Source organism: Crocuta crocuta, unplaced genomic scaffold (genome assembly GCF_008692635.1).
Source record: "Crocuta crocuta isolate KB4526 unplaced genomic scaffold, BGI_CrCroc_1.0 scaffold62, whole genome shotgun sequence".
Lineage (NCBI taxonomy): Eukaryota > Metazoa > Chordata > Mammalia > Carnivora > Hyaenidae > Crocuta > Crocuta crocuta.
The window spans coordinates 5,648,516-5,674,974 of NW_027529173.1; the positions used below are offsets into that span (position 1 = coordinate 5,648,516).

At 39.0% G+C, this 26,459-nt stretch overlaps 2 protein-coding genes across 7 annotated transcripts in view; one reads left to right on the plus strand and one right to left on the minus strand.

The window, feature by feature from the left end:
- The window catches only part of LRRC72 (leucine rich repeat containing 72), a 43,843-nt gene extending 33,386 nt beyond the window's left edge, over positions 1-10,457 (minus strand). Inside the window, exons 1-2 of the mRNA XM_077757618.1 lie at positions 10,315-10,457; positions 4,573-4,727 (exon numbers count right to left, since the gene is read on the minus strand). Coding sequence (XP_077613744.1) covers positions 4,573-4,727; positions 10,315-10,407 — 248 coding nt within the window. The 5' untranslated portion in view covers positions 10,408-10,457. The remainder of the gene's footprint in view (positions 1-4,572; positions 4,728-10,314) is intronic.
- A 121-nt stretch (positions 10,458-10,578) lies between these two features.
- Positions 10,579-26,459, plus strand: part of SOSTDC1 (sclerostin domain containing 1) — a 62,157-nt gene continuing 46,276 nt past the window's right edge. For 3 of the 6 annotated variants that reach the window (XR_013333571.1, XR_013333572.1, XM_077757619.1), the window contains exons 1-2: positions 10,579-10,779; positions 11,244-11,394. The gene's annotated coding sequence lies outside the window, so the exon portion shown is untranslated. Of the gene's footprint in view, positions 10,780-11,243; positions 11,395-19,547; positions 19,607-26,459 lie in introns of those variants that run through there. The other 3 variants (XR_013333573.1, XM_077757620.1, XM_077757621.1) reach the window with 3 other exon arrangements.

A 26,459-nucleotide genomic window follows, 5' to 3' on the forward strand; every position in this document is an offset into this window, starting at 1 on the left:
AATAGTACAATGAAAGCTTGGGTAGCCCTCACAATTTTTAATGTTTGGCCATGACTCTGTTGCCTATATACAATCTAAATAATATATGTACTTGTTGTTTGATAACTTTCTTGGTGAGCCATCTCAACAAAAATTTCAGACATCATTGTAGGGCTCTTACTTTTTTTTTTTTTTTTTACAAATAGTTTATTGTCACGTTCGTTTCCATATAACACCCAGTGCTCATACTCACAAGTGCCCTCCTCCATACCCATCACCTCCCTCCCCCCCCACTCCCATCAGTCCAAAGTTTGTTCTCAGCATTCAAGAGTCTCTCATGGTTTGCCTCTCTCCCTCTCCCCCACTATTTCCCCCCTTCTTCTCCCCCACGGTCCTCCGTTAAGTTCCTCCTAATCCTCCTATACGTGCAAACATATGATATTTGTCCTTCTCTGCCTGACTTATTTCGCTCAGCATAACACCCTCAAGGTCCATCCATGTTGCTACACATGGCCAGATTTCATTGTTTCTCATTGCCATGTAGTATTCCATGGTATAGATAAACCACATCTTCTTGATCCATTCATCCGTTGATGGACACTTAGGCTCTTTCCATGTTTTGGCTATTGTTGAGAGTGCTGCTATGAACATTGGGGTACATGTGCTCCTATGCATCAGCATTTCTGTATCCTTTGGGTAAATTCCTAGCAGTGCTATTGCTGGGTCCTAGGGGAGTTCTATTGTTAGTTTCCTGAGGAACCTCCACACTGTTTTCCAGAGGGGCTGCACCAGTTTACATTCCCACCAACAGTGTAGGAGGGTGCCCATTTGTCCACATCCTTGCCAGCATCTAGAGTCCTCTGATTTGCTCATTTTAGCCTCTCTGACTGGCGTGAGGTGGTATCTCAGTGTGGTTTTGATTTGTATTTCCCTGATGAGGAGGGATGCTGAGCATCATTTCATGTGTCTGTTGGCCATCTGTGTAGGGCTTTCACTCTGATATAGTTCAGCATGCATATGCCTCAAATAGGGACATTTTCCTGCAGAGCCACAATATCATTATCACATCTAAAAATTAAATTGAATTCAGTAATATCATTTACCCTTCTTTTCATATTCACATTGTCCCTGTTGCACCTGTATGTCTTTGTTTCAATCCAGAATCCCATCAATATTCATGCACCACATTTTCAGCTGGTATAATACCTTAGTTTTGTTAAATTTACAATAGTCACTCCCTCTCCTTTTATTACCTTCACACTGACTTTGTGAAGAGTTCAGGACAGCTGTCTGAGAGAATGTCTCACATTCCTGATTTGTCCGATGGCTTCCACATGATTAAATTGAAGGAGGGCAATTTGTCAGTTACGAAGGTAATGATTGCTGCATCACATTAGGAAGCAAGTAATGCCACTTTGTCCCACTCTGGGTGAAGGAAGTTCAGTCATGGGATTCAGGCTGCGTCTCCCAAGTATCTCCCTTGTAAAAGTATAGGAACGTTGTCCTTGCGCAGTAATGTGTGGGGCAAAACTCTAACGACTGTGCGTACATCTCGTCCCCCAATAACTTATTCAATGGCTTTAGCTTCAGTTGATGATCCTTTCTGAATCAGAAGATTTGGGATTATAAAATGCTGATTTTTCTATTGCTCTCGTTCTTTTTACACATATTAGCCGATATTCTCTTAAATAGGTGAGGAGTATTAAGGAGGGCACGTGTGAGGAGCACCAGGTGTTATATGTAAGTGATGAATCACTAAATTCTACACCTGAAACTAATATTACACTGCATGTTAACTAAGTGGAATTTAGGTAAAAACTTGGAAAGAACATCCACCCCTCCCCTTTCTTTCTTTCAGTCATTCTCTTCCCCACCCTACTTGTATTTGAAGAGTTTTTTGTTAATCCTTTTCCGTTTTTTTTTTTAATTCTCAAAGTATCCCAAACAAAAGACTTCAAGCAGAGTACGTGTCGTTTAGACATGCACTCTTGGTCTTTGAACACTTCTCTGCACAACAAAATACTCCAGACTCCTCAAAAGCAACTCCTAATAGCAGACTTACACACATAATGCTTTCTCCTCCACTGTAGATATGTAGGCTATTTCTGGGAAGAAGTATTTGGATCTTGGTACACCTAAATTATTGCATTGGGCAATAATGATAATACATTAGCTTCATCCGTTCCCATGAGAAATAAAACAATCATTATGTGGTAGCAGAGAAACCCAAGCCCCACATAGAGGATTTCCCCAAGGATTTCCCAGAAAAGTTATTTTAATACATTAATACTTTGAAATATCAATTATGTCAAATTAATGTCATTAATTTTCTTGTACTAGTGATGCTGAGGCTGAATTTCCAGCATTTACATAAGGTAATAAAGTTGATTCCCTTTTAAAAGGATTTTAACTCATGTCAGAAAGGTTAGTTCTGCACATAAACCTGTTAGAAATCAATAAAGTGCTTTTGCCCTTTATTTCACAGTGATGCCAATGGAAGACAAAAAAAAGGAATCCTACTAATAATAATGGCAATGACTTATTCTGACAATAACATGTTAGCTCTGTTGTCACAGTATGCATTCTCCATGAGTACTCAAGGAGATATTGATAAGTTTTTGGGTCTTTTTTTGTTTGTTTTTTTTCCTGTTGGGCAACAGAGACTCAAACAAATAACATAATTTACCCAGTTTATTGGTGTCTGGACTGAGAAATGTATGTGTTTTGTGTTCCCAGATGGATTAAATGATAGCTTAGTATTTTTAGGATATAAAATGTATTGTCCTTTGGTTGAGAATACCAGTAATTACTCACTGTCAGAGGATCAATATTTCTATTTTTTCTAGTGTTTTGAAGCTTTTCTTATTATATACTTACCCTTATGCTATACATATGTTAAAATCATGAAAGACTTTGAGATGCTATGATCACATAAAATATGTATTGTTATTATAAAGCTAATTCATCTGTAGAAAGATTCAAAGCATGACTTTAAGTATGTCAGGATTATCTGCCATTTCTGTTCCATTCTAAAATATGTATCTTTAAAAATCTTAACTTGGCCAGCTATTTTTTTCCTTACTACCAAGAGATTCAGAACCATTACCGAGATAAATATTTTTCTCTGCACTTATAATCTAAAAAAAATATACATCACAAAATAATTATGTTTATTAATAAATGATTTCCACAAATCACCAGAGATAAAGTGATTGACTTCACTGATAGAGGGGGCTATTTTCTTTAAAAAGTAGCTGAGTTCCAAAGATTACATGAGTTGAAATATGTGAAGCCTATTTTACAATAGTACATAGAATTCACAGAGATTGAAAAGCATGCAAAGGGGAAAGAAGAGTAGGAATAGGATCATTCCTGTATATAACTTCATGGATGTCACTTGTCGGCCACTAAAAACTGTGCTGTCAGAGTCCAGTACAACCCATAACTTCCTCCTCCTCCTACACATGGGGTTCTATCTCAGGCAGTATGACTCCTCTGTAGAAGAGCCCACTTTGTTGTCTCACATCTTGGGCAGTTGGAGAGGCATGAAAGGGGGTTGTTACATAAGGAAGACGTTTTCCTACTTACCACTAAAATTAGTATAGGGGTTGTTGGCTAGGGGTATAGTATAATAGGGTTATTATTATAGTAAAGAGGTATATGGTGAGCCATTATTGTCTAATAATAGTAATAATATTAACTGTATTAATGCTCATTGAGTGCTTACCATGAACCAGGCACTCTACTTTCTACTAACACACCTAGTCTGCACCCAACAACCCTGCGAAGCAGATAGCATTGTTATACTCAGGCAGGAGCCATGCTAGATAAAACGCTAGATAAAATACAAGTCCCATTTACACGTGAATTTCAGAGAAACCCCAGGAAGTGTAAGACTTATATATTTGTTATTTATTTATTTAGCATCTATTTGCCTTTATTTTTTATTTTTTTCTTTCATAGATTATTGTCAAGTTGGTTTCCATATAACACCCAGTGCTCATCCCAACAAGTGCCCTCCTCCATGTCCATCACCCCCCTTCCCCTCTCCCCCACCTCCATCAGCCCTCAGTTTGTTCTCAGTGTTCAAGAGTCTCTCATGATTTGTCTCCCTCCCTCTCCCCAACTATTTTTCCCCTTCTCCTCTGCCATCGTCCTCTGTTAAGTTTCTTCTGATCCACCTATAAGTGAAAACATATGGTATCTGTATTTCTCTGCATGACTTAAGACATATTTAATACTAAAGAAAAATTATATTCATTTGTTTCTCTGAAACTCACATATAACTGAACTTGCTATATTTTTATTCGCTAAACCTGACAACCGTAAAAGTGAGTTTTATGACGTGCCCAAGATTACCCAGCTGGAAGAGACAGAACTGGGATTCATACTCAGCTTGGCTTCATAATCTTTGTTTTTATCCATTTTAATTTTGCCTTTCTAATAGAGACTGTGGACACCAGTGAATGGCAAAGTAATTAGAGGGTGGTACTTGCCTAGCCAGTCCTGGGGGAAAACAATGGAAAAGAACATTTGAATCTGTGAAACATTAGAATATGATGCTCTTCTAGTTCTTATATAAAGGACACTTACTTTTGAGAAAGGAACAGCTCAAAGACATCAGCATCCCTCTTGTGGCCACATATCTTTAGCTGATCTTCAACTGCCTGATAACATATAATTAATCTGTCAAGCCACATTCCACTGAGCCAAAATACGAAGACATTTGCAGTCAATAACAATAATGTCTACAAGAAGATCAAAAGAAAGGTGAATATGGAGGCAGCCACTCTAAACTAATAAATTCCAACACTACAATTATATATTATTTAATCATTTTTGTGGTTGAATTTCATTATCCTTAATCCTGGGCACAGATGTGTAAATAATTTTTAATCAAAAAGAAAAAAGTGTGTATGTGTACATCTGAACCAAAAGCAAGTCTTTTTTAGTGTTTTATTTTTTTTTTTGAGAGAGAGAGAGAGAGAGAAAGATAAGAGTGTGATCAGGGGAGAGGCTGAGAGAGAGGGAAACAGAGAATCTGAAGCAGGCTCTAGGCTCCAAGCTATTAGCACAGAGCCTGATGTAGGGCTCGAACCCATGAATTGTGAGATCATGGACGCTAAACCAACTGAGCCACCCAGGTGCCCCCCAAAACAATTTTTAAAATGTTTTTAAATGTTCTTTCAAACATGAAGAATTCATATTTGGTAGGTTTTTCATATTCACAGAAGATCCTTGGTATCACGATTGCAGGTGGAGTAGGATACAATATATGTTATTGTACAGGTGTTGCACACTGTAATAAACACCAGACCAATGAATAAGTGAATAGATATCATTTCCCTTTCTTTGCAAAGAAACAGTGTTTTCATTTTTCACGAGTTACTAACATACTTGCACCGTGGGAATTTTTGTTGGGAAAGAAGTAATTTTTATTCCCATAGGCTTTGTTTTGAAAATACAAATCCAACAACAGCAATTTAAGTGCTTCGCTTTTTCTTCTTAAGAGCCTTTGCTAAATTACAAAATAACATTTACAAGCCACATGGCCTAAGATGATATGGAAAAATTATAGCCCATCTATAATTTGCCATGAAGGAATAAAGCTAACAAGACACAACAAAAGTGGAGAGTATAACTGTTGAACTACTGGAATCTTACAAACATTGTAATTATCAGAATCAAAACAATCACCAAATTTCAGCTGGGATTTGTCGTGGATGGTGAAGTTGTGTTGTCAGTAAGTGATATATGAAATTTTGACAATAGCTTTGTTATTTAGTAGAGGACATTAAGAAGAGCTAGACTTAATGTAATGAACAAATATCAAAAGAAGAGTGGAAGATAGATATATCAGGGATTGAGAGTTGCTATTTATTTATATTCCAAACTTCCTCTGTTTTCTTGTCACACAAGTTGGATCTTGGGCCTTTGAGAGCTCATTGGCTCAGGTGGAGGTATTTCCATCAGGGCATTTTGTGACTCTATAAAGAGCAAGCTGAGCTGGGGGCTTGGAAAAACCCCTTGGATAAGACTTAGGCATCTGGATCTGGATATTTTAACTTAAACATTTAAACTATCAGCTTCTACTATAAACAGCCAATTGCAACTGGACAAAGTGTTTGGGATGATAAAATCGAGCCAAAGTAGAATTAACAATTTGGAGCTCTCCATGAAAGTTTTAAATGGGCTTTTAACTCAATCCCACCATTCTACACCTAGCACTCAAAAATAAACTAGTCTGCGTGTGTGCGTGCACACACACACACACACACACACATACACACACACAATGTGAAGTTCATTGTTCATCTCAGCGTACATTTTCTATATTTGTGACATATGCCCCCTTTATTGGAATATAGGTTAAATTTTCATGTAACTTCACAGTAGAATACAGTGTAGTAGCTTACAAATATACAGAGACAGATATCTAAACATATATAGATATCCAAAAGTAAAAAGCCATTGGCAGTATAATACGTGTAACATCATTTTTGTTACCAATGACCTTTATACACACAAATGCACATACTCCAAGTTGTTAACAAAAGTTATCACTTGAGATCATGGGGGACTTTCATTTTCTAAGCAGTACATTTAAAAATAATTTTTGCATATTTTAATAAGTACATATTAATTCAGCAATTGGAAGTTGACAGAAGTTTTGAACATTTTAGCCACATAATGAACATTTAAGGATTTGAGTCAAATTTTGAAAATGAAGAGATGAAAGGGGAAATTGAAACAATCAGCATAATACGTAAATCTCTGGTGTCATTAATTATTTATTTACATAGCTTTTTATCATGGTATGTTTCTTTCCAACCAAAAATTTCGTATGAATCTAGTAACAAGTATTAATGTCAAAGTGCCAAAGAGCACGAAAATGTGCCAAGAAGTTTCAAGTTTCAGTGCATCCGTGGTGGAGCAGTTCCAGGTCCCAATCAACACACAACTTCACAAGCAGCATATCCCTTTCATCTAAAGAAGCACAACAAGCATTCATTCTCCGAACTATGTTTCTATTGTGGTAATATATATATATATATATATATATATATATATAACATGGAACTTGAAATTTTAATGGTACAGTGCTGTGGCATTAAATGCATCTACATGGGAGCGCAGCCATGGCCACCATCCATTTCCAGAAGTTTTTCATCTTCCCCAAATGAAACTCTGTACCCGTGAAACCCTAACTGCCCACTTTCCCCCTTCCTCCAGCCCTGTGGCAACCACCGTCAGGTCTTTCTATGGATTTGACCATTCCAAGTATCTCATCTAACTGGATTTGGAAAATGTCTGTCCTTTTGTGACTGGTTTATGTCACTTAGCATGACTCCAGGGTCCATCCATGTTGTCGTGTGTGTCAGAATTTCCTTCCTTCTTAAGGCTGAATAATATTTATTCACAGGTATTGATTACATTTATTTTTGCCATTTATCAGTCTACCAACACTTGGGTTGCATCCGTCTTTTGGGTTTTGCCAATAGTGCTGCTATGAACATGGGTGTACAAACATCAATTTGAGTCTCAGTTTTCACTTCCTTTGAGTATAATATACTCAGAAGTGGGATTGCTGGATCATATGGTTATACTATGTTTAATTTTTTGAGTAAGTGCTGTACCATTTCCATAGCAGCTGCAGAAAAGAGCATTCTCTAAGATGAACCATTTTTAAAATAGTTTGTCTACACAGATCATTTGCCAAACCACAAAAACCCCTGAGTGCTTAGTTAACGTGGTGGCTAGTTTAGCCTGTGACTAGCTAATACATGTAGTGATGACTCAGGTAACGTCTGCTGTCTGTGAGCAAACCGTTTACTAGGAGAGTACGGGACACACAGTGCTGTAAAAGGTTTAGGGAGAGGGGCCAATGAGAATAGGCTGTGGTGAATACAGAGAGAGAAGACGTTACTGTCAGCCTAGGAACTCCATGAACATTTCAGTGCACGAGTGACAGGTTGGACCTGAAAGGGTGAGGAGAAATTAAAAACAGAAAATTGATGAACGTACTTCTAATCAAAAGGGAGCAAATACACCGTGGAGAAGAAGCAAGGGAAGAAAGTATGCCACATGAATGGCTTGCCCTCTTTGAATGCAGTGAAAGGCCTGTGGAAGGCAATTGTGAGAAATATACTAAGAAAGGTGGACTGGGGTCATATTATTTGTGCTCAGAAGGGTGCACTTATTCATTGTGCAAGCAAAATTTTTATAGGTCTGAAGAACTCAAACTTAAAATCACATATTTGATGTAATCTGTAATTTAACATTAATTCCATTTTATAAGATATATATGAAATACATATTTTAACAGCATGGTAAAGTCAGTGCAAGAGAGTCCAACAAAGTTCTGGTTTTTTTCCCATCGTAACTACACCAATGCCTTTAAACACTATCCAATATCAAGTTATTTGAAAGACATTTTTCCTCCATCTATTTTGGTGCCTTGGCCGGGTTGGTACTCTAAAATAGGGGACTTGAGAACTCCGGAGTAATTAATTCAGCACTGGACTCCATTCTGGAGCAATGGGAGTTACAGGATGTTTAAACTGGAGAAAACTTGTGACAAAGCAAGGCCTCAGGAAGATGACCGTAAAATTAGATGTACCGTTAATTTTCCGTAATTTGGACGGGAGGCAAGGCTGTTCTGGCAAATCAGGGCGAGGCCCCGGGAGGGTGGCAAGCGGGGATGAGCACCGAGCAGACAGGACAGAGGGTGCGCGGAGAGAATGGACAGCAACTGGGGAATAAGGGCGAGCGAAGTCACAGGTGGTGATGATCATGTGAGGGCGTGAGGAGGAGGAGCTGACTGGGAAGGGAAAGCGAATTCAGCTGGAAATGCTAGAACTGTGATGCTGGCCGGTGGGACACAGGGGTCCAGGCGTCCACCAGAAAGCTGCAGGTAGAAGTGTGGATCTCACCAGAGATGGCAGGGTGGGTATGCACAGCCTGGCGAGTCAGGTCCCTACAGAGGAGGGAGTGGGAACCCAGGCTCGATCGTTGGCAGGTGTCTACATTTAGAGAGAGGAGGGAATGCGGCTGGGAGAGCAGAAGGAAAGGGGTTTGTGGGGATGCTTACAAAGTTAGGAGGAGAAACGAGCACAGTGGGAGTGGAGAGAACAAATTTCAAGAAGGTAGAATTTGTTATTTTTTTAAATGTTTATTTTTTTGAGAGAGAGAGAGGGAGAGCAAGGGAGGAGCAGAGAGTGGGGTGGGTAGAGGATATGAAGCAGGTTCTATGCTGACAGCAGAGAGCCTGATGCGGAGCTTGAATTCACAAACTGTGAGATCATGACCTGAGCCCAAACCAAGAGTTGGATGCTTAACAGACTGAGCCACCCTGCTCCCACTCAAGAAAGTAGAATTAGAAACTGCAGTATTATGTACGGTAGTAGAGGATATTACTCAGAAGAAGTGTTGAGTTTGGACAACAGTGTCAGTTGTCTGATGAGGGGGGACAAATTTCCAGTTAACTGGTTAACAAAACAGGGGATAAAACAATCCAACAGGGAATTGGGTGTGGACAGTTCTGGCACAGGGAGCATCAAGCTTCCTCCACTGCCCTGATGACTTAATTTCTGGATAAAACAGAAAAAAAAAGTTTGATAATTGTGGAATTATTAAATCCCAGAAGAATGAAGTCTGTATCAAAATCTATAGAAGAAAAGATTCTCTTTGATGATATACATATTCTGATAGTAGACAGACTCCTATAGCTACATGCAACTCACAGGCACCATAGCTTAGTTAGGACTTAATGTCAGGAGCTTCAGTTCCTTGCAGAACCCCCTAGCCTTGATTTACATGGTAGCCCCAAGCCTTTCCAGACAAGTCCAAGAACTCTTCAATACTTGGCTAGCTCCTATGTCCAACAATTCTGATATTTTTTCCCCACTCAAGCATTCTTTAAGCCTTTATCTTAACTGCCGTCAACTCTGCTTGTACCGTCCATCAGAGAAGAAATGCCATTTGAGGGAATGGCATTTCTGGGTTACATATATTTGTTGGAGAGTCAAGACTCCCAAATTATAGATTTTTCACCTAATTCCTAGACTGCCATTGTTATAAATGCTATATAGGTTATAGATGTATGTTATATATGTTATATAAGCAGAAAGGGTTCATGTTCGTCCACTAGGGTGGATCAGAGGCACCCCCAAACCCTTCCCCGGAGATTACGGACCTGTTGCCCCAACGCAGGGTCTGGGTTCTGCCACTGCCCCAACCCCCTCTGGCCAGACCCCTCCGGCGGCCTCCAGCTGACTGGGGCTTTGGCGCAGGGACCCAAAGGGCTCGTGGCTTGGGGAAGAGGGTGCCGCTTACCCTGAGGCTGATCTCCAGGGCAGTTTCCGGAACTCTGACTAAGCCTGTGGAGTGTCTGAAGGCGCGGGACCGATGTGTAGGGCCCCAGGCCATCCGGGCACCCAGGAGGCCCGCAGCACCTCCTATCCACCCAGCCTAGCCCGCAGCTCATTGTTCTGTTACCAAGTTACCGCAAACTCGGCGGTAACTGGGGAGGTTTGAAGGCAGTCCTTGACTTCTGTGACGTGTTCACGTGTGGCCCTGCAGCGCCCACCACGTTATACCTTGGACACATTCCTGGATGCGGAGAAGCTATGGATGTGAGAGAACTGGTGATCAGCTATGCCAGAGTGCGTCAGAGCACCCCAATGGCAGTCACCCAGTAATTATAATGTCATTGACTTGAGCTCTAAATATCAGAAAACCCAGCTTTCTGAAAATTAGATCTACCACTCACTGACCACCACGTGGAGGTTGAGGATGAAGGTATTCCCTGCAGAACCCTAGTGGGGCTTATAGAAAAAAGAAAAAAATCAGTACTGCTAATCCTGCCTTTATCTAAAATTTTGAGGTTCTGCTCGTCATAAATGCTGCTGTCTTAATTTTGAATTTCTAAGAAAAAATTTCACATAAGACATTTGTTTTGATTGCTGACTTTGAATACCTTACATCTTTTAAAAAAAAATTTTTTTATAGTTTATTCATTTTTGAGACAGAGAGAGACAGAGCACAAGTAGTGGAGGGGCAGAGAGAGAGACACACGCACACAATCCGAAACAGGCCCCAGGCTCTGAGCTGTCAGCACAGAGCCCGATGCCGGGCTTGGACCCACAAGTCCTGAGATCATGATCTGCGCTGAAGTCTGATTCTTAACCGGCTGAGCCACCCAGGCGCCCTGAATACTTTGCATTTTTTGAACTAAGGCCAGTGTCTAACTTGCTTCATCCTAGACCTAGTCTCAGGATGGACATGAAGGTGTCATTATGGAAGAGCCCCACGATTCCACGTGCACAGAAAAAAGAACTCTTGGCTGATCTTACTGTGAAGAGAGAGTGCATGCTGTTTGAGTAGCTGGGAAATCCTACCCTGGGAAGACAACGGGTAAGTTGAGACACTGTTTTGCAAGTCTCTTCCAATCTCTAAGTCTTTTATTTTTTTAACTGATGGATCCCCTAATTCTATTGGGACCCCTTGCATACACTGTCTTGTGATGTTGTGCATGTGGGTTTTGTTCCCCTCTAGTTTGGGATACTTTGGAGGCAGGATTCTTTCTGTGCCATCACTATTTTCTGCCAATGCCGAGTACACTGCATTCAGTAATCATTGGTTCAATTGAATGAGTTGGTTTCATGGGTCCAAATTTAAACTTGAAATCTAAATTTAAATGTAGATTTTAGAAATAAGTCAGGCTACTTGCATTTAAAAAAATGCTGGTGTTGGAATAGAGCATTCAAAAATGTCTTGGGAGAGAAATCAAACACACACTCTTTTACTATTTCTAAACAGTATTTGGATCTGATGGAGGTGGGTGGGTAAAAGTCTGCTGAGTTATCACAGAAGGAGTAATTATCTGAGAACGGTTGTTGAGGTGGTTTTTATCTTAGAAGTAAAAATCAGTTGAGAGAAAATGCACCGAGAAAATGCACAGAATGCATAAAATAATTTATTGGCCCCTTTTTGCTATCAATAAGAGTTAGAGAATTTCAGGTTTATCATTCATGTAGATGCTATATGAAAAAATGGAAGTACATACTATTCACTCAATTTTGTACATTATACAACATGAGTTGTATAATGAGTATTAGAATCATATGCAAAATACCTTTATGGAGACTCTTATGTAAAAGTAAACTACTAACCAGTTAATTTCTACTAAGGTGACGTGTAAAATTTTTATCCTTTATTTTAAAAATCTTTTTACGTAATTTTGATTAAGAAGAAAAAAAATTTTAAAAAAACAGCTGTTTTAGTAACTCATTTTCAAAAACTCATTTATTATAAGGTCTTAATGTGTCCTCTCTTTGAGAGAAATTCACCATTTAACTGATTACAAGGACTAAAATAATGCAGATTTAATTATGGAGTGTCAAAGATGAAGGTTAGTGAAGCACTAACCTTTACTTTTTTGATAAAGGAACTTCATAGAAATCCTCACATTGGTGGTATCACATTTATAACAAAGAAGTATCCTTAGCAGAGTGAGCAGAGAGATTTTTTTTACCTCCACAAGATGGGATTCTAGGCCTGAGGAATTCAGCTTGAAATTTTAAAAATCCATGTAAAATGTACATTCTGCTTTACAATCAATCTTGTTTTAATATAAAAATAAAGTGGTTCCCCCTAACTTCCCTCAAATCTTTGAGTAATATTTACATTGAGGCAAGACACCCTGTGTTTATCCTGTGGCTTTACCTCCCTGGCATACTGCCATTGCCTGCAGGGGTATGCATACCCCGGTTTGAAAGCTCTAGCGTATCATGTATGTGGCTTTGGATAAGAAGAAAGAGCCTATGCTCCAAGTCAGGGCATGTGGGGTTTGGTCTTGGCTCTGACATTAACTAGTTGTTGGCCACTGTCAAGTCACTTAATGTGTCTGGGCTTCAGTTCCTTCAATAGAAAAATGAAGAAGTGGAAAGTTTAGCTCAAAAATATATTATTTAATTACTCTTCTAGACAGGTAATGTGTATTATTCCCAGAATAAAAGACTGTTGTTGAGATGATATGTAACTGTTTTTTAAGAGCCATTTTTCAGTGGAAAATATGTGAAAAAAGATGTGCATGTGATGGTTATCAGTAAAGCTAAATAACTTTTTAAAAATTACTTTCCTAATTTTGCCCTGAGTAATGCCAGTAATCAGTCTGGATGCTATTTTTCCAAGTGACTAAAACATATTTATTACATAAAATTGTCATTAGTTGCCATTTTCTACTATACAGAATGTGCAGAGAATGAGCAACACAATCATCCACAATCAAAGCATATCCTTGTATGTATAGAAATATATCTTTTTATGATATTTGATAAGCAAGGTATCAACATATTAATAGTTATAAATTTTGATAAAATAATATGTCATTTTAATTGACAGCTACAATTTTTTGTTTACACAAAATGAGAATGAAATAGAATACTGAGAATTCATGGAATTTTCTGTGAGGCTTTCATGTTACTGCAAGTCTTACAGGAAGAAGCACTGACTGCCTTTATTTAGGACTATATCTTAAATTTTTATAATGAACCGCCTTGGAAGATATTTACTCTCCTGAGCAAAAAGTGGGTGTATTTTTGGTTTTCTACTAGGCAGCAAAATAAAGGTAATGTCTCCTTCCTTATGGTAAAGATATGACCAGGCAGGCTTTTACTGCCAGGGATAAAAGGTTTAGGTGTTCTAAGTTCAGGGTTCCTCTCCTCCAACACAACACATTGTATGTGACCATGTCACCTGACCTGCTTCTCAGGTCTCTGGAAATTGTGGCTGGAGGAATTGGTGCAAATACTCATACTCTAGCTGTGCTATTAATGTGAGTAATAAATTGTCCCTAGTCTCTGACCCAGAAGTCTCATATCATCAGCCAGCCTCTATGAAACTGTGGCTCACTTACTTGCTTCAGCCTATGTAGGTATTTTCTTTTAATGGGATGTGTCCATATAATTTGTTCAGCTTTCATATTTCTCATTATCATCTCATGAACTTCCGTCTTTTAAACTCAACTACTGAACTGAATTCTTGCATTACGTTCCATTGTAATGACTCTTAAGGTTTATTTCTTCATTAGTCTATTGGTGGACATTTGTGTTGGGCCATTTGTTTTCTTTTTGCTGTGATAATCAATGCTGTAATAAATGCTTCTGGTGAAATGCTTCTGATTAAGCATTAATGCTTCCCTTCATTAAGCATCAGGTGAAATTCCTTGACGGTATGAACGAGTCATATCTAGGAGTGTTCCTATCTCTATAGGATGACATTTTATTGAATTTTGTTGAACTAATCGGACAAAAATTTTATCTTGGTGCTTTAATTTATATTTGTTCAGTGAAGTTGAGTAGCTTTGAAATGCTTGTTAGTCATCTGTATTTTTTTCCTGTGAATTTTCCTTTTTTTCTTTTTTAATTACATCCAAGTTAGTTAGCAGATAGTGCAATAATGATTTCAGGAGTAGAATCTGGTGATTCATCCCCTACATATAATACCCAGTGCTCATCCCAACAAGTGTCTTCCTCAATGCCCGTTGCCCATTTAGACATCCCTCCACCCACAACCTCTTCAGAAACCCTCAGTTTGATCTCTATATTTAAAAGTCTCTTATGTTTTGTTTCCCTCCTGTTTTTATATTATGTTTGTTTCCCTTCTCCTATGTTCATCTGTTTTGTAGCTTAAATTCCATCGTATGAGTGAAGTCATATGATATTTGTCTTACTCTGACTGGCTAATTTCACTTAGTATAACAGCCTTTAGTTCCATCCACATTGTTGCAAATGGCAGATTTCATTCTTTTTGTCTGCTTAGTAATACTCCAGTGTGTGTGTGTGTGTGTGTGTGTGTGTGTGTGTGTGTACCATATCTCCTTTATCCATTCAACTTTTGATGGACATCTGGGCTCTTTTCATACTTTGGCTATTGTCGATGTCACTGCTATAAACATTGGGGTGCATGTGTCCCTGCAAAACAGCATAACTGTATCCTCTGGATAAATACCTAGTGGTGCAATTGCTGGGTCATAGAGTAGTTCTATTTTTAGTTTTTTGAGGAACCTCCATACTGTTTTCCAGAGTAGCTGCACCAGTTTGCATTCCCACCAGCAGTGCAAAAGAGTTTGCCTTTCTCCACATCCTCACCAATGCCTGTTGTTACCGGAGTTGTTAATTTTAGCCTTTCCGACTGCTGTGATGTGGTATCTCATTGTGGTTTTGATTTGTATTTCCCTGATGATGAGTGATGTTAAGCATTATTTCATGTGTCTGTTAGCCATCTGGGTATCTTCTTTGGAAGAGTATCTATTCATGTCTTTTGCCCATTTCTTCACTGGATTGTTTATTTTTTGGGTATTGAGTTTGATAAGTTCTTTATAGATGTTGCATATTAACCGTTTATCTGATATTTCTGATATGTCATTTGCAAATATCTTTTCCCATTCCATCAGTTGCCTTTTAGTTTTGCTGATTGTTTCCTTCACTGTGCAGAAGCTTTTTATTTTGATGAAGTCCCAATAGTTAATTTTTGGTTTTGTTTCCCTTGTGTCTGGAAATGTGTTGGGTAAGAAGTTGCTGTGGCCAAGGTCAAAGAGGTTTCTGCAGGCTTTCTCCTCTAGAATTTTGATGGCTTCTTTTCTTATGTTTAGGTCTTTTATTTCTGTGAATTTTCATTTTATGTTAGTTGTTTAACTTTGAACATGCAGATGGAAATGACTGAAGCCCTACAAGCTAGATCTATAGAGTTTCCTAGCTATTTCTTAAAGTCACCCAGTGACTCAAGTCATCTTGTAGCATCCTGCACAACTGTCTTCCCTTGCTCTCCTCTTCCTGGCTAATGTCTGCTGCCCTTCAGACTGTTGAGATAAAGTATTTCTCTGCCCTCAAAGTACCCCTTCACTGATCCCCAGGATCTATGCCCACAGTGCTATCACCTGTCGTTCTAAGTGTTGCCATTGTTTAAACTGTCAGAGTGATGGTGGGTTCTGAGCTAATAGAGGAGCATCAGTCTCTTGCCAACCCTATGACACATTTTGTAATCATGATTCTGAAGGAACATTGCCCATATGCATTTTTATTAAACTCTCTCAGGAAAATAGTCATTTCTAGTTCTTACTTACATAACCCCATCTCCTCCCAAAATTCACACACAATTCTCCAAATACCTATCTGAATAGGAACAGGAAGTGGTTGAGGTTTGAAAACATTCCTAGACTGTGTGGGAAAGTTAAAAAACCTATAGACAGAATTCCAGCTAACCCAAATAATATAATTTTCAATTCTAAGTCTGTCCTGGTTTCAGTATGATTTTACATTTTCTCCCAGGATCAATGGACCCCATGTCTACTCTCTATCCATTCAATCACAAAACCACCCTTTGACTCTCCCTTGTGGATAGCGGAGCACATGCCCATCAGGGTTCTAGGTACAGAGTGTGGAAAGGATGAGGGGACAAGAACTTCTGGCGGGCTCATCACTTGTCCCATGGGGTGGGAAGGATCAGGGGGTGGTCCTGAGCAGGAGCTTTTATCTTTTAATTTAGTTGAATTTAACTTAATTTTATAATTGAATTTTTATAGTAGGCTCCATGCCCAGCATGCAGCTCAACATGGGACTTGAACTCAGGAGCCAGAGATCAAGACCTGAGCTGAGATCAAAAGTCAGTTGCTTAACCACTGAGCCACCCAGGCATCCCAAGAGCAGGGGCTTTTAAATTGTGGAGCCTAGGACAGAAGACCTCTTGCCTGAAATTAGAAATGATAACTGGGTGGAGAAATCATAGAGTTCTTTAAAATGAATTTCCATTATAGGATTTCATTGTGTGATGTCATGAAAATTATTAATCCTTCCCTTACTTTGTTCAAGTTAGACTGCATGAGTTATTGACAGACATTTATCCTAAATTGGCAGAGAAGTCTTATAAATGCTAGCCAGAATACTGCATTTTGTCACATATATGATTTAACAATCAGGCATTTGAAGCATAAGTTCTCTCTTTCTATAAATGTGTGGGAATATGTGTATATACTCACACATGTGTGTGTGGGTACACGCATGCATGTATGGCTATATACATAAACATTTACATACACATGTGCGCACACACACATAAATAGTAGACAACATCTCAATGCCCCCAGTGATCCTTATCTCCTGGTTTTCATATCCTTGTGTAATCTTCTCCCCTTGCACATGGGCTGGATTTATGGACTCACTTCTAATAAGTAGAATATGGCAGGAGAATGGGATATCACTTTTGAGATTATGTTATAAAAAGACTGTAGTTTCTGTCTTGGGCACCCTGTCTCTTGTTCTGTGGCCTGGTCTGAGGTAAATTCGCTATCATGTTGTGAGCTGACCTCTAGGCCCACATGACAAGGTATTGCCGTCTCTGGCCAAGAGCCAAAGAGGAACTGACGTCCACCAATAGCCATGTGAGTCAGCTTGGGAGTAGATCCCTCTCTACTGAAGCTTTGAGAGAACTGTAGCCTTGGCCTGGCTTGATGCCTTGTGAGAGATTCTGACCCAGAGGCACCCAGCTGACCCACACCCAGAGTCTTGACACTCAAAATGGAAGTAATAAATGTCTTTAAAAATTTTTTTAAATGTTTTATTTATTTCTGAGAGAGAGAAAGAGAGAGAGAGAGAGAGAGAGAGAGAGAGAGAGAGAGAGACAGCATGAGCAGGGGAGGGAGACACAGAATCTGAAACAGGCTCCAGGCTCTGAGCTGTCAGCACAGAGCCTGACTTGGGCCTTGAACCCACGAACTGTGAGATCATGACCTGAGTTGAAGTCGGACACTTAACCGACTGAGCCACCCTAGCGCCCCTAAATGTTTGTTGTTTGAAGCTGCTAAATTTTGAGGTAATTTGTTACTCAGCAATAGATAACTAATTATGCATTTATTTATGTTATTGTCTTATATGTGTAGTAAATGTGTATATATGAGTTTAAGTTACAAATACAAGGAAGGCCAAAAAGTCACATTTCTATAGCCAACTCAGTTCTTCTCAAAAGAATTCTTGTCCCTGTTACCATTTGCAGTAAAAAATTTGACAAAATTTCTCATCCTGACAATTTCCAGATTAATATTTAAATCTGGAAAGACAGATTTACTCTTGGAATGTTAGTTACATGCAACCACATGTTTAGATGTAAAAATAAATTCAACTCTTTTATCATAATAGACAGTGGTTTAATTGAAGGATAACTTTAAAAATAGTTTTTATTAAACTACAACTTAATCTGAGTTGTGTCGACTTTAAAAAAAATCATTATCCAAATGAATACCGTTGGCAAATCAATGAATTTTTTTTATCTCTTTATGAAAAATTTTGCAAATGCAATATACACTTACAAAAATAATGGGACACAATAAAGTACTATTTTTTTTTGTCAATTTGGGGTATTATACTGGGGCTCAGTTTTATATCTCAACGTATTGTTTTCTCTGAGACTATTTCTAGGTTTTGAGAGAGAGAGAGAGGGTCAGAAAGGTAGAGGGGTAGAGAGAGAGAGAGAAGGAGAGGGAGAGAAGGAGAGAGAGAATCCTAAGCAGTCTCCATGCTGAGCATGGACCCTGATTCAGGGTTTAATCCCCTGACTCAGGGATGATGGCTGAGCCAAAATCAAGAGTCCGACGCTCAACCGTGTGAAGCACTCAGGAGTCCCATCTCAGAGACTCAGGGATCTGAAACTGCTCAGATTTTTTTCTCTATACTCTCATAGCTTTTAAAGTAAATTTCAGGATGAAGACTCAGGAAGTCATTTTCCTTTATGGCTTGGATAGTTTTGCATGATAAGATTCTTGTTAGCAGTGGCATCCATGATTCTTGGGGACAGATGATTTGTTGCTCTTATTTCCATACTAAAGTGACAGAGAGAGACTCCCAAACCAGCTCCAGGAAGCCTAGGTTACCATGTGTGGCCAGCTTGGGCCATCAAGCCATTTAAAGAAGTCTCCTTTCTGTGTGAGGAAACTAGTTTAGATGACTGAACATCCTTCATTTGTGCATTCGTTCGTTCATTCATTCATTCAGACATTGAAGTTGACCGAATCCCTACCATAAATCACATACTCTGCCAAGGACTGGAGAATGTGAATAAGGCACTCTCCAAAGAAAGCGAGTTACCAAGCAAATGGTATTAGTACCCATAGCTCTAAACATACTTTAATTGTGTTTGGTTCTGCTTGATATTGGCTGGTATTCAACTAGATCATTAAAGATGTTACTATTATTTTCTTAGAGCCTGAAGTGTTTCAATTACCCTTGTACATAATTCCAAACGTCTTATTGACTGTAATAACTGTGTGCTCTTTATTGGCTTTATTCAGCTGTAAGATTCTTATTAATGATGCTTTCATTACCAACTTTTCACACAAAGCAAGTAGGAGACAAAGGTTCAAGAATCATTTTAATTATAGACACTACATTTTGGAAAGTAGTTCAGAAGAAATCGTTTTCAGAAGAAGTACAAAGACATTGACAGGTCTTTTGCATTTCAAGTTTAATGCTTCTAAAGTTTTAGAAAATAATTTTTGTTTTATGAATTCACTTTAGGTTATAATGAAGAAAGAAAACGTGTTTCCACAGAGGGAATGGTTTCCAAGAAGCTTGGCAATTTTCCTTAAATTTGGATAGAAAAGATAGATGGACAGCGACATTTCGGCTCTGTCCAATTCTTTGGCTTTTGCCTAGTGATCTGGATTATGCAGGAAGAAACAGAAATCAAGCTAAAGGCCACCAGATCCCTACCATTTTTATAGATGGTGGCTGCAGGTGGCTTTTGCAGGCATGGATTATTAAAAACAGGTGGAGAAATATGGGAAGGAGAGTGAGAGAATAAAACAAAGGAGGAGGAAAGAGAGAGCAAAAGGGAAGAGAAACATAAGGGAAAGGGAGTCGGGAGGAGAGAGGAGACAGGAGTGAAGGCAAGAAAAAACAGAAACATATATTTCCTTTTGATCACCCTCATATTTTGAAAATAGATGCACTTCTTTGGGAGCACTGCTTCATCCCGGACCTTATGGCTCAAGGAAGCTGGTAATTACAGCTCTCTAAACGGGCATCAAGAATGGGCGTATAATCCAAGATAGGCTAAGCAGAATTATTCCTCCTAGATTTTTCAAATTGTAACTAAGGGGAAAGGGCAGGGGGGTCCATTCCCGGTGGTGAGGCTATGTGGTGTAAGACCTAAAGTTAATGTTACACGTACTGCCTTAATATCCAAACCTAGGAGGGCCTAGAATGACCTAACTTCGCGCTCCCCTTCTCACTCTCTTCCCACAGACAGAGTGTCCTAGCCAAGCAACCCTCCTTATCCAACAGAACAAATACAATTGCTACCTGTCCCTGAGTAGCAGGTTTCACTTCCTTGCCAGCCCAAACAATGATTCAAACAATCCAATCACATCCTTGTGTGGGAACCAAGGCATCTCACCCTCTTGTCACTACAAAGTCTGCCTCCCACAGCCCCTGGCTATTCCCTCTGTTCCAGAGCACAACCCCTGTGTGGTCCTGTGTGACATGCAGTGGCATCCTCCCCATGGGCTGTGAGTATCGGGCACTAATAGACTGCTACAAGTCGTATCTCTCCAGAGTTAGGTGTCATGCATTTGGTCATCCCCAAGAGCCTGGAGTAAAGATCCTGCCCTTACCAATAATTTGAAGAGAAGACAATAAAACAAGCTGTGATATAAACCAGGGGTTGCTGGGCATGTTTCCAGCCATGTATATTAGCTGGGTTGAGGATGAAAAGCCAGCACACAAAGAGTAGCATAATTGGGAGAAAATGGGAGGGAGACACCGGCCAATTTAGAGTTCCTGGCTCCAGTCACCACTGGGGTTCTGCCTGTCCAGTAGTTTTCCTCTTTTTTTTTTTTTTTTAACTTCTCATTGCTTGATTAGAGTTTCTTTCAATGGCATCCAAGAGTTTAGATGGATGCAGGAAGCCATGGAAAAGAGGGGAAGGAAGGAAAACTAAAGAAAGAAAAGTTGTACATGGTGAGTTGGAATAGAGAACCAGTAATAGTCACCTCAGTGTGAATCGGTAAAATCAATATTTGATTACCCTCATTTGAATGGAAATTAACTGTATGACATGTGTATTCATTGTAGAATGAGAAGATATATAACAGGTGTGGATGGCTGGTTATAGTCCAATATCATTAACAGGGAAAAATATCTCCAGACACATAAGGTATACTCTATAGTGGGATAAGGAAGGTATCACCCCATGTGGAAAGTTAAGTATTAAGAAATTAGAATATTACCTATCAGTATTTATATTTAAAAGCACTGAAGTTCTTTTTTGAAGGCCCACAGTTTTCTGTGTAGAAAATGAAGGGGTCTTTAAGTTTATTGCTGATGATCATTAGAAAAATGTTTTTTCATTGTGGTGAAATTCACATAAAACCATTGTTTTTATTTTTTTTAAGTTTATTTATTTACTTTGAGAGAGAGAGAGTACAACCAGGGAAGGGCAGAGAGAGAGGGAGAGAGAATCTCAAAAAGGTCCTTGGCTGTCTGTGTGAAGCCCAACACAGGGCTTGAACGTACAAACCATGAGATTATGACATAAGCCGAAACCAAGAGTGAGACAGTTGGCTACCCAGGTGCCCCATAAAAACCATTTTAAAATGAACAATTCAGTGGCATTTAGTATAGTTATAATGAGACCAGAACCTCTATCTGGTTCTAAAACAGTTTCATCATGCCCAGAGGAGATATCATACCTATCCTCATTTCTCCCTCCACCCAATCCTTCCCCACCCCTACCCCTGGCAACCACGAATCTACTTCTCTATCTTTATGGATGTACTTGTTCTGGATATTCCCTATAAATGGAATATATGTCTAGCTTCTTTCACTTAGCACAGTGTTTTGGACGTTCATCCATGTTTTAGCATGCATCAGCAATTCATTCTTTTTAAGGCTAACTAGTATTCCTTTGTATTAACGTACAACACAGTTTGTTTATTCTTTCATCTGTTGATGGATATTTGGGTTGTTTCTATCTTTTAGCTATTGTGAATAGTGCTGCTGCATAAATTAGAACACTTTGTTCTTTGTTAGAACACTTGCTTTAATTTTTTTTAGGTATATACCTAAGAGTGGACTTACTGGGTTATATGGTAGTTCTGGATAACTTTTTGAGGTGCCATCAGATTATTCTCTAATTTTATTTCAACCAGCAATGGATGAGGGTTTGGGTTTCCCTCTTCCTTGCCAAAATTTCTTAATGTTTATTTATTTTTGAAAGAGAGAGAGAGACAGAGTGCAAGCAGGGGAGGGGCAGAGGGAGAGGAAAACACAGAATCTGAAGCAGCCTCCAGGCTCTGAGCGGTCAGCACAGAGCCTGATGTGGGGCTTGAACTGACAAACTGTGAAATCATGACCTGAGCCGAAGTCAGAGGCTTAACAAACTGAGCCACCCAGGCGCCCCTCTTTGTCCATTTTAAAATTGTTTTGTTTTTGTTTTTGGTTGTTGAGTTGTAAGAGTTCTTTATGTATTCTGCATACTAGACCTTTGTCAGATACATAATTTGTAAATACCTTCTTCCGTTCTATAGGTTGTCATTATAACTCAATGATATTCTGTAGAATGTTTCTACCCTTTCTCTAATTAATATCTATTAGAACTTATACTTTGTGTACTGAGTATTTTTCTTATACTTTATCCTTATAATGAGAAGTTGTGTTAAAGAACCAATGAGTTAGAAGAAGGTCAATGTGACCCTACCTCCCTGGGCACAGTTTCTGGTCTAACTGTGGCAACCTAAATGGTAACTGGATTTTACAACCCTAGCCACAGCTATTGGTCAGTCATAGAAGCTAGTACAGTCAGTTATTGCCTAGAATCTTTCCATTGTCTTATCATTAAACTGTTAGTGTGTGATCTTAGAAGCTGCTGTTAGCCATGTTTCTACCTAGAAGGTGGACTTAAGTAGAAGAAAATGAAACTGATATAGAGAGCAAGAGCAGGTCAAGTTTAATGGTATTAGGTTTTCCTTCCAGCTAGTTCCACTCCTGCTTTGCTTCACTGCAATTTGGTTTTGCATGTTAATATACTTTCCTTTTGGTTAAGCTACCTGACATAAGATTTCTCTACTGTAAATCAAAAGTCTGACCGAGTTAGTTGATGTGGTAATATCATCTTGAGGGTGAACTTCTTAATATCATGGCATTTGCACATACATGTGTCATCTCCTGGGTCTATATCTGGCCCAAACTGACCCTAGTTTCTAGCGCAATGCTTGCCCAGAACTTCTGTCTACCGATGTCCCTGCCTCTCTCCTCCCCCAAATTAAGAACTAATAGGAAGCTGTGAAATTATTTCTGGTAGAATTGTGTCTTTTTCTTTCTCTTTAAAAATTTACATTACAGTAATTGGATAGCTGCCAAGAGCTCGAAGTACAGCTGCATTTTTGAATTAATTAAATATAATCCTGTTTGCAGTTTCTATCGGTAACTAGAATGAATGTTATAGAAAGAGCATTTACTAAAAGGAATGTGTTGTGTAATTTATGCTAAATGTAGGTGGTCTACAGACTATTTTACTGCATTCCTACTTTGACCTATAAACTTTAAAAATTCTGTCACTAAAATATGAATACCATTCAACAAAAGGAAGTCAACTAAGCCCTTTATATAACATTATTTTAAATAATCTTTTCTATATTTTCGAAGTCAGATTGTATAGTTAGTTAATCCATCTACCTATTGTAATATTAGGTGGTGAAAAATGTCCTGCATCCTGTCTCTATACATTCTTTTGCAATTTCCTTTTGTTGACTTTTGTTATATTTTTGTATCATAGCTTTGGTAACTAGGATGTCGTGGGGTGAAGAAAATCCCTTATTTCCGATCTTTGCCATTTGCAAATTAGTGACTCAAAGCATTACATGTGCACTCCCATAATTGTTTATCTTGGTGTGGCCCATGCTGAAAATGGTTTCTAATATCAGAATTATTTTGTTCTTTGACATAATCTCTTGGTATTTTTTGGTTATGTTTTCTCTAGAAGTCAGGAGTTGCTTGTCGGAAATCCCTTGACAAGAAAATTTTCCAAGAACGTTACTGGATTGGTAAACTTGACAGTTTCTTTGCTAAAAAATTCTAGCTTCCATAGCTTAACTTCTTACCCTACAGCTATTTTTTTCCTCTCACATCATTTTTTTCATATACTCTTCTGGTTTGGATAAACTATTTTTTATTAACTTCATTTTGTTACCTAGATATGGATCATACCTAAACTGTGTAGCTATGATAACATAACTAGTTCACACTTTGTATTCATTAAGATAATTTAAGACACTTTCTTTAACTGAATGACCCTGAGGCTCTTGTCTGGAGCTCCACTGAGGAGAGACCCATTGGAAAATCACATAGTCTGGCTTTGGCTTTTTCCTATGGCAGCTTCTATATCCTGGATCATATTCTGTTTATCTATAAATGATCTTAGTTGTTTCCAATAACCTTGAGTAGAAGTCCCTCTGATTTATCATGTATGGAGTCACTAACAGACTCATTGTCAGTGACAGGTGCTAACTTTGGAGTAAAGGGATTGTCCGAAATTATGAAGTTTTCATTATAATATTAGGACACTAAACTTGTTTAAACAGTAAAGAAATATCTTGTGTCCATTAACAAAAAATCCAAAGGGTGATCAGTTCTAAGTTCTATATCATCAGGGTCAGAGCTATAGATCTCTGCTAGTTTTGTTTTTAAATTTTTAAAAAGTTTATTTATTTATTTTTAGCGAGCATAGGGGTGGGGGCAGAGAGACAATCCCATGAAGGCTCTGCACTGTCAGCGCAGAGCCTGATATGGAGCTCAAATTCATGAACCACGAGATTATGACCTGAGCTGAAATCAAGAGTCAGATGCTTAGCCCACTGAGCCACCTGGTTGCCCCTAGATCTCTGCTATTTCTATTTTTAAACTTTTCTTTATTTATGACTTATTTATTTGTATTTTATTTTTTTAGAGAAAGAGAGCACAGACAGGGGAGAGAGAGAGAGAGAGGAAGAGAGAGTATCTTAAGTAGGTTCCATGTTCCGTGCATATTTGATGACCTAGGATCACGACCTGTGCTGAAATCAAGAGATGGCCACTCAACTGACTGAGCCACCCAGGCACCCTGCTGCTAATTCTAAGTCCCACAGTCCTCTAAGTTGGCTTTTCAGGTTTTCAGTTAGCTTTTCTCCTCCCAAAACAGTATTAGCAGTTCCAGGTTTTACCTTCTGATATGCGACTATTGAGAAGGAGAAGAGCACACACTTTCTATTGTCACCTTATAGGAGGGGAAACATTTCCCTGAATGCTTCCCTTCCATGTATCCTTGGCCAGAATGGAGTTACATGCCCACTTAAAATCATTCACTGGGGGGTGCCTGGGTGGCTCAGTTGGTTGAGTGTCTGACTCTTGATTTCAGCTCAGGTCATGATCCCAGGTCATGGTATCGAGCTCCCCATCAGGCTCTGTGCAAAGCATGAAGCCCAACTAAGATTCTCTCTCTCTCTCTCTCTGTCCCTTTCCCTGGCTTTCTCTCTTTCTCTGAAAAAATCAAATCAAATCAAATCAAATCAAATCAAATCAAATAAATCACTGGCAAGGAGTGTGGTATTGCTATGATTGGTAGACTGTCAAGATCCTCTCTGACGTGCTGTCTGCCAGGGGACTCACCCTTCACTGAACTTGGAAGATGATAGTTCACACCCATCTGCCTGGGCTCCCACATGGATGCCCTCCTCTACCTGCTAGAGTTCTTCACCACCCACTGGGGTGCTCTCCTTCCACAAGGACATAATCCCCATGTGGCTTGAACTCTGACACTATATCTGCTTGTCTATCCATCTGTGCTCCCCCTCCCCCTCCCCCCTTCAGGCTGCCCTGCCAATGTGCTGAAGTTGATTCCCCTATATGGACCCCCTGTGTGCTTGGACGCCTTCCTCACTCACTTGGGCTATGACGCCTGTGACCTCCTCCATACCAATGAGATTGACTGCTTGCCCAGCTGTGTTCTTTTCCAGAAAGAGTTAAACTATGCTCAGATGCAATTTTTACAGAAGTCTATTTAAAGAATAACAAATAGCTATCTATTTAAAGAATGGCAAATAGCTATTTACAAAGTAAAAAAAAAAAGCAATGAGATTTTTCCACTCACAGAAAAAAAAAAGTAGCTGTCAGAATCGAAAGCTGTGATAGTGCATGTATATTGTTGCTATAGGACATACAGCTAATAAGTATGGTTTTTATAAATTAAGAAAAATCTATAACTATTCCCCTCAGCCCATCAGCAGTATCTCATGTTGCAGAAACAGAGTATCAGTTTCAAATGAAAATAACTTTTCTTTATTTAAAAAAAAATTTTAATATTTATTTATTTTTGAGAGAGAGAGAGAGAGCGCGTGAGCAGGGGAGGGGCAGAGAGATGGAGACACAGAATCCCAAGCAGGCTCCAGGCTCTGA